The sequence below is a fragment of the Heterodontus francisci genome, chromosome 28 (assembly GCF_036365525.1).
Source record: "Heterodontus francisci isolate sHetFra1 chromosome 28, sHetFra1.hap1, whole genome shotgun sequence".
Classification (NCBI taxonomy): domain Eukaryota; kingdom Metazoa; phylum Chordata; class Chondrichthyes; order Heterodontiformes; family Heterodontidae; genus Heterodontus; species Heterodontus francisci.
In genome coordinates, this window is record NC_090398.1 from 39,287,042 (window position 1) to 39,298,549 (window position 11,508).

At 42.2% G+C, this 11,508-nt stretch overlaps 1 protein-coding gene across 1 annotated transcript; it reads right to left on the bottom strand.

The window, feature by feature from the left end:
• Window positions 1-4,246: 4,246 nt before the first annotated feature.
• On the bottom strand, window positions 4,247-11,238 carry LOC137345222 (probable G-protein coupled receptor 139). The gene is made up of 4 exons (XM_068008688.1): window positions 11,145-11,238; window positions 9,692-9,805; window positions 9,337-9,459; window positions 4,247-5,157 (listed from the first exon to the last, which is right to left on the bottom strand). The coding sequence occupies exons 1-4, from the start codon at window positions 11,236-11,238 to the stop codon at window positions 4,247-4,249; spliced, it is 1,242 nt and encodes a 413-aa protein (XP_067864789.1).
• Window positions 11,239-11,508: the final 270 nt, after the last annotated feature.

Consider the following 11,508-nt stretch of genomic DNA (forward strand, 5'->3'; position numbering starts at 1 on the left):
ACAAATCTCATCGTCTTTGTCCTCAAAGGGCAAACCCTAATAAGCAACAGTGCCCCCTAGACCTGCACTCCCCCCACAACAGAAACCAAACCCTCCACCTTCAACCTGTCAAGACCTTCAGGATCTTATATGCTTCAATTAAGTCTCCCCTCACTCTTCTGTACTCCAGTGAAATCAAAACCTTGTCAAATGCATTCTGGAAATCGAAGTACAGTGCATCACCGGGCTCCCCTTTATCCACTACGCATGTTCCTCCTTCAAAGAACTCCAACATATGGATGGGTCGTATCAGGGTGAGAGAGATTAATGATTTACCTGTAAGGCCGGTTACAGTACAAATCTGTGAAGGATCTGGATCGCATTTACAATTGTTTTCGGGAAATTAATATCTGGACGGGTAGTTAAAGTGGATTAAAAACAAGAAATGCTGGAACCACTCAGCAGGTCTGGCAGCATCTGTGGAAAGAGAAGCAGAGTTAGCATTTCGGGTCAGTGACCGATGAAGGGTCACTGACCCGAAACATTAACTCTGCTTCTCTTTCCACAGATGCTGCCAGACCTGCTGAGTGGTTCCAGCATTTCTTGTTTTTATTTCAGATTTCCAGCATCCACAGTATTTTGCTTTTATTTTAGTAGTTAAAGTGGATGTATGGTTAGTGATCTAATTGGATTAGGAGTGACAGTACACATGTGTTCTGTGATATACCTGGAAGGACAGTTAGAGTAAACGTCATTTCAGAGGTGCATAAAAATGTGCAGTTGCCGTCGACCTGAGGGCTATGATGTTTCTGGACAGGTAGTTGCACTACACATGGACTACGTGGGCATCTACTGTAAAATTAAAGTCAATGATGTGTACTGGTTTGCTAATTCCAGAACATGAGACCGAGCTTAACTTTCACAAAGTGAAGAACTAGAGGTGATGTGGGCAAATGCACAGTTGGGGGAACAAGTAGGTATTGCTGTATCTGTATCATTCGTCCTGTATGGGGTGTTGCCTCCTGGTGCCTGGATAAAGGACATCACATAAAATGCACAGGATACTCTGCCAGGGTAAGGGAGTGAAACAGAAGTTGTGAAACACATTGGTACCAACGACAGTGCAAGAGCAGGTATTAAGATTCTGCTGTTAGATATGCAAGAGTTGGGAACACGTTGAAGTGTAGGGCATCGGCGTAATAATCTCTGGATTACTCCCAGTGCTACACCGTCGTGAGAGTAGAAATAGGAAGATAGGTAGAATCAATGCGTGGCTTGAAGCAGGGTGCAAGAGGGAGGGCTTCATATTATTGGGCATTGGGACTAACTCTGCGGCAGAAAGCACCTATTCAAAAGAGACCAGTTGTGCCTCAACAGGATTGGGACCAATGTCCTCACGGATGTTTCTCTAGTATGGTTAGGGACAGTTTGAAAACAAAAAAAAAAATGGCAAGGGCTTGGGCACTAGCATATGGCGTTTGAAAATAACAATAAGGTGCATACCATGAGAGTGTTATACAGATCTAGATAAAAGATAGTTCCATATGAGATGAGAGTATATTGAGAAGGATTATTAGGAATGCAAAGACAGTTTGCCATGCTGTGTTAAGCACAGGAATATGGTGAATAAGGCTGGTGAGAAAAAAAAACATTAACAGCAGTATGGGAAAATGGTCCAGTGACAAATAACAGAATCGTGGCTGCAACTGCCCAGGACTGGGCGCTTAATATACAAGGATTCGAAGTGTTCAGAAAGGTAAAAGATTTAGTGCTGGGAAATGAGGTGAGCTATGTGGACCAGGTGTCTGTCAGGAAGCATGTGGGTAAAAGTGACCATCTTATTCATACGGTTCAGACTAGTAATGCAGAAAAAAAAGGAACAAAAAAAAACGTGTAGATTGGAAGGGGTCTAATTTCAACGCAATGAGATAAATTATTGAGCCAGGGTAAAATGGAATGAAAGGTTGATACGAAGAGCTGTATCATAACACTGATTACCTTTAAAGAAGAAATGCTTCAGATACGTGTTAGGTACATTGCAGAAAGGACAAAGGGCAAACGAACCAATAACAAATAACGACCAAAAATTGATAACATCCAGATATTCCAGAAGGATTCGAAAATGAATTGATTAAGCACCTGGAGAGAAAAACTTTGAGGTGATGTTTGACAAGGGCAGGGAAGTTGGGATGGTTAAGTTGATCCTGCAGAGAGTTGGCACGGACACGATGGGCAGAAAAGCCTTCTGTGCTTTGGGGAGGTGATTACATCGATAGTGAGTGTGGGGTCACAAAGGAATTTGGAAATAGGATGAGAATTCTAAAAACAGGATTTTGTTTGACCAAGAACCAATGCACGTCAGCGAGCAAAGGAGTGTCAAAAGAATGGGAATTGGTGTGAGAAAAGAGGCAGTCAATAGAGTTTGGGATAGCTTCAAGTTTAGTAACGTAACATGGCACAGGTTGCCCAGGAGTTCCTTGGTGTGCTGAACTCTAATGGTAATAAGGGATGAAAGAGGTAGCAATTAAGCTAAGACAGGGGCGAAGTCGGACAATGCTACTGGGGAAGTCTTAGTACTGGTAATAATATTTGATCAGAAATTCATCCGTCATCAAATATGGTGCTAAGATGGGGAATGGACTGATTTTGTCTCAGATTTTGCCAGGGAGAGAAATGCAGTCGGTAGCTCGGGAATGGAGTTTGGAAAAGAAACAATTGTTTTATTCCTCTTAATATTTAATTGGAGGAAATTCATGCTGATCCAGTGTTGCATGTTACATGAGCAGTCTGATAACTTAGCAACAGTGATATAATCTAGAGAGGTGGTGATGAGTAGATCTGGCTATCACGAGTAGCTGCGAAAACTAGCACTGTTTTTTTTCGCATGTTGTCGCTAAAGGGAAGTATGCAGATACAGAATGGGGGAGGGGTTGTTGGTGGTGGCAAGTTCATATCCTCAGGCGAAACCAGTGGTAACAGACAGGGAACGGAAAGGGAAGACATTGCAGATAATTCTCTGGCTATGATTAGACAAGAATGCAACCAGGTGATTGCAGTCTCACCCAGTTGGAGGACAGTGGAATGGTCAAGCGTGGCAAAGGCTTCAATCAGGACAAGAAGGGTATGTAGTGATAGCTTACCAATGTCACCCTCGAGGAGGATATCATCTGAGACTATCATAAGAGCTGTTTCATTATAATGGCATGGTGGAAACCTGCCTGGAGGGATTGAAAAATAGATTTCCGGGTCAGATTGGCATGGATTTCTGAGGCGACAACACGGTGAAGTCCTTCAGTGAGGAAAGGGAGGTTGTAGATAGGGCGGTAGTTTTCAAGGACAGATGTGGGTGCAGGTTTTTTTTTTGGAGACGGGGTGATGAAGGCAGATTGTAGAAAGAGTTTGGCAACGGCTGAGGAAGGAGAGTCATTAACAGTATCAGTTAAAATGGGACCAGGAAGGGACTTGCCCCATCCACCGCAGAGGTCATCACCAGGGCTCTTGGCTACTCCAGTGACCTTGGTACCGCCACCTCACATCGGCTCCCCTGTTCCCATTTGAGATACCAGCTTTATCGTGTCCAGACGTGAATCTCCCTGTGGCCACACCACCACTCACCACCCCTGCCCCTCCCCCCAACTCTCTGAATCTGAGAAAGAGACTGAGACAGCAGAAGTGGGTGAAGGAATTGAACGGAGGCAGGCAAAATAAAGTTCTCCTAAAGTTTAAAAAAAACAAATCAATTCACACAGGAAAAATTGCAGCAACTGCAATATTTTTCTTTTATAAGAAGAATTGTTTATTTCTGTGCAGATGTGAGGAGCTCAGAATGGAAGCATCTGAGGTGGGGCGTCGGCTCTGGTTATTGTTTTCTTTCCTGTCTTGAAAGGGACGTTCTGACTCCCCTGCCTTTTATTTTTCTTCTGGTTCTCAGAATATCACGTGTTTTCCTTGGCCCACAGCACTTTGGCGTGCCTGACTCCTCCTGCCAGGGTACTACGGTCCTACAGCTATCCGTAACCTCTTGCTCATAGCTCGCACTTACCGTCCTCTGATGGTCACCTCTTGCCCAACAGCAGCTGATATTTGTCATCTGTCTACCTCTCTATCAATCACTATGCTAAACACAGTGGCTGAAACACCTACCCACCCTGCCTGTCCAGCTGCTGCAATTATATTCAAATCCCCAGAAATTTCAAGTGCTATTTTGTTAATGGAAATCTGGCGATACGTTAGGATTGGCAACACTGGAAACCGCCTTTGGCGGCCTTCAGTGTTTTGGGTTATTAATTAATTGAATAATTGACGTAACTGGATATTTCATTGCACTTTTGAACTGCTGTCTGAACTTGGACTGAGTTGCCCCATAAATAAATGTGTTTGTGCAGCAATTTAAACTCCTCAACATGTATCCGACCTGCTGAAACATATATTCACCATCACTATAGCCGACGGGATTTGTTCCTGTAATGATATAATAGAAGAATTCGATAACATACACCAACCACAGAAGTATGAAGCTGCCTGATATGGTGAAGAGCAAAATCACAGATTTCCTTCTGCTCTCCATTTCTGGATCCCTGCGAATCATTCCCTTGTTCCGACCTCTCAGTCCCTTTCGGACTCGACTAGCCACCAAAATGTATTTCACTGTCAAAGCGTTAAACAACAGAATTAAAGTGAATGGGATTAATGGGGTCAAAACTTTATCAAACCAATCAAACCCCACCCATTCGAGCTGAGTATAATAACTTGGCTTTACATTACAGAACCAAGGTACATCGTTAATTAGCTCTTCAGGTTCATATATGAAGTAGAAGGGAACATTTTTTAAACAGAGCAGGATGCATGTTGTTGTTAAAACTAAAGCAGCAGTTTTCTCGGTGCAATATTTCCTTTTCAACTTCTGGCAACAAATGGCAACAAATCGGTCAAAGGTGAAAGTGACAGTGAACCAGACAGAACATTCTGTGGCTGCACTAGTCAGGGCATACACAATGCTGCACACAGGGGTGATATCCAGAAAATACTCAGGGAAATAATAATAATTGATCTGATTCAGTATGACCTCAGTGATAATAACCAGTAGATCCGCAGTTGCCATGGCCACCAGGTAACGAGTGGTGCAGGTGGAGATGCCGCACTTTCCCTGGGACAGGATTACAATCGCCATTAAATTAACTGAAAGAGAGCGATGGGAAAATAAATCACAAATTGACTGATCAAACATTCCCCGTTTCTCTGACCTAGAAAGTAAGGTCAGGAATTTAGCACCAAAGCAGGTGAGTTGCAATCGTGTCAGAGGTGAAAGAATCTCAACCACGAGCACTGCACCTCAAAACCGCCAACTTAGTCCGAAAGAGGCAGTAAAGCAGCAAAGAACTGACATTTACCACTAGGTTGGCTGCCACTGATGTAACCTGGTGTACAACTTAAACATTGTCCTGCTGGACTTCTCAGTCCTCGGGAAATTCAGCAGGTGAAAGGAGGCCATAATAATAATAATAATAATAAAACTTCAGAGAGTAAGTGTCTTTCCACTACTGTTTGTATTGCAGGGGGAGCCGCAGACCCTGTTACTAATCCAAGTCAAATTTAGTGAGTGAATGTGCAATATTGAGAACGTTGTACAAGTGTCTTAAAAATAAGAATTGAACATAATGAAGAAATTCTTCAGGCCAGATAGCACCTGTGGAGAGAGAAGAGTTAGCTTTTCAAGTCGATAATTGTACATCAGAACTGAAATATATTATTTAGCAACTATTTTCATGCATAGACTCAGAGAAAGGATAGGACTAAATAACAAAGGAGAAAGTCAGTATTCGACTGGAGGGAAGAAGTGATTCAATAACAACCAGTATGATTTATCAATGCGAATGTGACAAATAAACAGAAGACTAGTCCATATATGCTCCAAGGCTTAGAGAAGAATTACAGAGGGGCAGAGATCCATGGAAAACCTGGCCCAAAAAAAAGTGAATGCTTCATTGGTCGAGGAATGTGATCAAGAAAGGTGGGGAGAACTGAGGGACGTAGAGCTGCCCCTTGGTCGTACACCATTATGGAATCCCCGCACCAAGCACCCGGCCACAGCTCCTCTGCTCCCAGTGGCACTGTTGCAGCCATCCTACATTCCCAACATATTCCGTCCGAGAACATGTGTGAGGCGGTTATGGTCTGATGCTTTTGATCTGATTGTTGGGTTTAACAGGGAATAAAGTGCCCAGTAAAAACATATGATGATGTTCTTCACTGAGATTAAAAGTTCACCTGTGTTAGAGTTTGTGACCCGTAGTGGTTTCGGTGTAACTTACGCAAAGGTGACAGAGTTTCTAAGAGAATGCAACAGGGCCCTTACAAAAATCGGAGAAAAAGAACCGTATTCAAGACAGCTGTGGAAGTCATATCATAGAGTCATGGAGGTTTATCATAGAAATTGTTGTACAGCCAGTCCCCTGAAATGGACATAGAGAACTCGAGGAAGGGAAGCCGACAGTCATAGATCGACCAGGTGAAGGTGTGGGAGGGGTGGAAGATAGAGGCAGAGTTAATTGAATTTTCTGTCCCGAACAAAATAAGGAAATGATGATGAAAAATACACCAATGTGCTGGAAAAAAAAGTGAATCATAAAAACTGGCTAGCACAGAGGATGTGACAGAGAGAGAAGTTCCAGTGGAAATTTTGAGCGAACTGACCCAAACTAATACATTCCAACAGGAGCCTACGGAGTGTACTCACGGAAGATGGTTGAGTGACATTAGCTAAGCGACAACCTACTGCTGTGGGACAGCAAAAAATCCTGACAACAGTGATCCCGTCTGCTGTGAGTTGAAGAGAAGCTCGGTTTCAATGGACTTTGGACCAGTGAGGGGCATAATTACATGGAAAAAAAATACAAATGGATATCTGGATCACACCTCCGATATCAAAAGTTAAGAAGACACGCGTGGGAAAGAAGTGGCCAAATGTGCCAGACGTTGAGGATGCAGAAGCTGGCGAGAGATCTGAGAAGGGAGGAAGGAACTGTGTGGTAATAACTGAGTGAATGTATCAAACATCTACAAGAAATGTAACAGGGGACAGATACATGGTTATTTAATCGAATGGTAAAGTGGCATTGAAGGTATATATTGCCAGGCAATGTAAGTGACTATCGAGTGCCAACAAGAAAATGACAAAACAAAAAAGCTCATTTCTAAAGGAAAAAAATTGAAAGTACAGAGGTTATAACGAACTTACATAGCACCTTGTTGAAACCACTGTAAGCACACTGTATGCAGCCTGTCAACATATTCACAAAAAAAATATATCAAGGCACTGGAGAAGGAGAATTTTGTTTTACAAAAAAATGATTCAAGATGAGAGATTAAGTTATCAAGTGGTTTGGGAGGGAAAGCGTGCAGAAGATATTTCCATTAGTCGGGAGTCCAAATCAAGCGTTCATCAATATAGGATAGTCGCTATTAAATACACAAAAATACAAAAGGAATTCAGGAGAGTCTACTTTACTCAGAGAGTGGTGAGAATGTGGAACTTGCTACCACATGGAGTAGTTGGCGTGGATAACTGTTAGGGGAAATATTGTTAAGTACATGAGGAAAATTACAGAAGGATATGGCGTCTGGATATTGACCTTAAGAGCCGTAGCCTGCAGGGCTCGGGACCAAATGCTGGAAGGTGGCATTGGGCAGCAGGCTCAATTTTCGTCCAGTGCAGACATGTTGGGCCAAGCGGTCATTTTTCTTTGCCAAAAAATCTCTATGGATCTATAATTCTGTGATATGCTGATATTTGTAGAAAAGCAGGAATTGGGAGTGTCTCGTGTGGAGCATTAGGGCAGGTATAAGGCAGTTGAACTGAATGACCAGGTTGTGTGCTGTTAATGCTATATTATTTCCTGTAAATGGTGTATTAGTCATCTGGTCTTACTGATAACGCTCATCTTTGCATTACGACCTGAAATGCATGTTCCTCAGTTGGATGTATCTCTCTTTGCAGCCAAACATCTCACTGAAATAAGGGAAACGATCGCTGCAGATTACACCCGTGTACATTCTATGTAATGGTTAAGAACTGGTAAATTCAAAGATAAAACGTTACTGAAGTGTAATAGTGAATAACCACAGCCCGGTATTCATCCTGTGTAACAGGAAGATAATAAAATTCAGTAGGCATGAGGCACAAATCCTCAGGATGTGCCAGGGGAATGGCTTAATCGGCATAAGAAAGTGATTACAGGACTCAAGAGTAATGAAAGTAAGAATAACGTGCTAACCAGACTCGTTGAATACTGTAACAATGCTGCCCTGCAGTTTACTTGAAAGCAAATAGTTAACATCTCTTTCAATTGGTGCAGTGTCACAGGAATCAGAACAATATCAATGCATCTTATTGTGGACGCTTGTTATCAACCATCTTCAACATCTAGCATTTTGTTTCCCCACTATAATTTATTATAGTCGTAAAACATGAAAGAAGCTCAATGGACTGTAAGGAGGAGTCTTCTGAAAGAATATCTTCAAAGTAGAACGAGCTGTCCCCAACCCAGTTAGTGATCCACGCTCAGTAAAATTGTACAGTGACAGAATATTCCAATAAGTCATGACTATTGAGGTCAGGTATTCCACTCTGGTTAGTAATCGATTTCCAGATCAATCTCCCAGTAATACATGGCCACTGAGTACAGGCATTCCACTGCACTTGGTGTCCCGCACTCTGTAAACTTATACAGTGACAGATGCACAGAGTAACACATGGTTACTGGGGACAGGTTTTCTACCGCAGTTAACGATACAGATTCTGTATAATTCTACTGTGACAAAAACTTCCAGTAATTCTAGCCGCTGGGTTCAGGTTTTCCACTCGGTTTAGTAACACCCATTGGGTAGAATTCTGCAGTGGCAATTACTCTCAACCACATATTGCCATTGGGGTGTAGGAACGCCAGTCCAGCTCATGACTAACAGTCAGTACAGTTCTATCGTTACAGATACAGGCAGTACTACATGGCCACTGGGGTCAGGCGTTCCACTCCTGTTAGAGATCCGCCTTCAGTACAATGCTACTGTGACACATACTCTCTATCATAAATGGCCACTAGGGTCATGGGTACCACTCTAGGTATTGAACCACACTCTGATAATTCAGCGGGACTGCGAGATGCAGATGGAGGATATTTTAGTTGATGTAACTCAGTAAACCCGCAGCACTAATTCAGGTCATTTGACTGTATGAAATGATTTCACTGATCAGATGCCTGTATTACTTTGACCACTGGATCCCCATGTAACTTTATCAATCACAGAACAAAACGAGAGACACAGAGATTTAAACAACTTCATTTTTTTATATTTACTTACCAGGTATACCAATAACAGCAATGATCATGTAGATTATATTCTCAATATAGTAATAAGTATCAGACATTCTTATTTGGGAAACGATCTTCTGCTTCGTGTTGCAGGCACTATCTCCGAATGAAACTTCGAGACAAAAGATTCACAGAGCTTTTAATCCATACCCTGCATGGTCCTCTTGGGGATAATGAGGTTGCATCATTGTTTATATTTCTCTCTGTATCTGAGCAGCAAATTACAATATCGAGTTAAATCTGTGGTATTATATTGAACATTAGTTTGGTGATTTGCTGACAAATCTAAAGACAGGACACATTTGTTCACGATAATTTGCAAATGCTCATTGGAAGTTGCATACCCATGAGATGAGGTTGTTCTTTAAACACGATCAGTCCCTTCTTTAGATCCCGTGTTGTTTTACAGAATTGGTACAGCATCGTAATGTAACAAGGTACAGCACAATAATGCATTGCTTTAAATCAATAGGACAACAAAAATAATTTAGCACCTACAACTAATACAGGTCTTCCAACTGGTATCGACCTTTCAAGCGATTCAGCCTGCCCAGTCAATACTGACCTCCAAGTTGTAAAACTCTCCAAATGATACAGATCCTCCAATTGAGACAAACACTTAAAATGATACAGAGCTTTAAAGTGAAAGAACCCGTCCAACCACTCCATCCTTCAACCAGTAAACACCCTGCAACCAATTTAGCCCCCTAAATGTGCAGTGCTTCATCAGTACTGACCATCATTACTGTTCTGTTACAGCAACAGGAGTGTCACTCTGATAGTGCAGTACTCTTTCAGTACTGATCATTTAAAGTACAGGAGTCACTCAATAATGCCCCTATGCCATTGCAACGTTCCATGATTACTTCCACTGAGGTAGTGCAGCATTCCCCTCGTACAAAACCTGCGACAGTGCAGCGTTCCCGCAGTACCGATCCACCATGGTGCACCACTGCGTCATTACTGTACCGCTGACAGTGCAGGACTCCAAGAGAACTAAGCATAGAGCATCAGGGAGCCATTTATGACATGCACACAGGCCATTTGACCAATTCAGTTTATCTGGGTCTCGGTGGAGCGATGCAGTCAGTCCCATTCCCCCTCAATCTCCATAGCCTTGCAAGCATTTATCTTTCAAGTGCCCATCCAATTTCCCTTATGAATCATTGATCGTCTCTGCATCTAGCATCCTTATGGGCAGGGAGTTCCTGGTCATTGACACTCAATCCATAAAAAGAATTAAAAAGTTCTTCCCCTCGAAACCCCTGCATCTCTTGCCCAAATCCTTAAATCTGTGCCCCCCTGTCCTTTTTTTTCTAACCTTATCTTAAACTGTCATCATCTTGTATCCCTCCATTAAATCTCCCCTCAAACTCATGTGTTCCTAATAGAACAACATCAGCTGCTCCAACCTAACCTTGTAGCAGAAATTCCACTTCCATAGAAATATTTGGTTAAATATCTTTTGCACCTGCACATCCTTCCTAAAGTGTGGTGACCAAAACTGGATGCAATGCTCTAGCTATGCCCTAATCAGAGCTTTGCGAACGTTCAGCAAAAATCCATTCTTTTGCCCTCCATACTTCGATTAAAGAAGCTTTAAAACACATATATATTGCTGACTACTCTATCAGTATATCCTGCAAACTTCAAAGATCGACGCACATAGTCCCCAGATCCCACTGTTCCTGCACGCTCTTTGGAACTGTACCATTAGGCTATCTTGCCCGGCACATTCCTTCTTTCAAAATACAACACCTCACATGTTTCACATGTCTGAACATTTCCCTACCCTACCTGTGGCCTGTTGCAGTGGATGTATATGATCCTCAGTGTTTGCCATTCCTCTAAGTTCGGAATCATCGCGAAATGTTGAACTTTTACTCACCATATATCCAAGTCATACTTCAATATCAATAAATAAATAAATAAAATCAGTGATCATATAACGGATTCGTGGGAAACACAACTGTCTGCCAGCCTGAAAAATAGCCATTTAACATGACATGCTTTTTCTTCCCTTAAGCTCTTTTTTCATGCATGCTTATACTGACCATCCTACCATATGAGCCTCAGTTGTGTTCACCAGATTTATGTGATACTTTTTCGAATGCTTTATTACAATCTATGTTGTACAATCTAAGTTGTTTCTTGATATTAC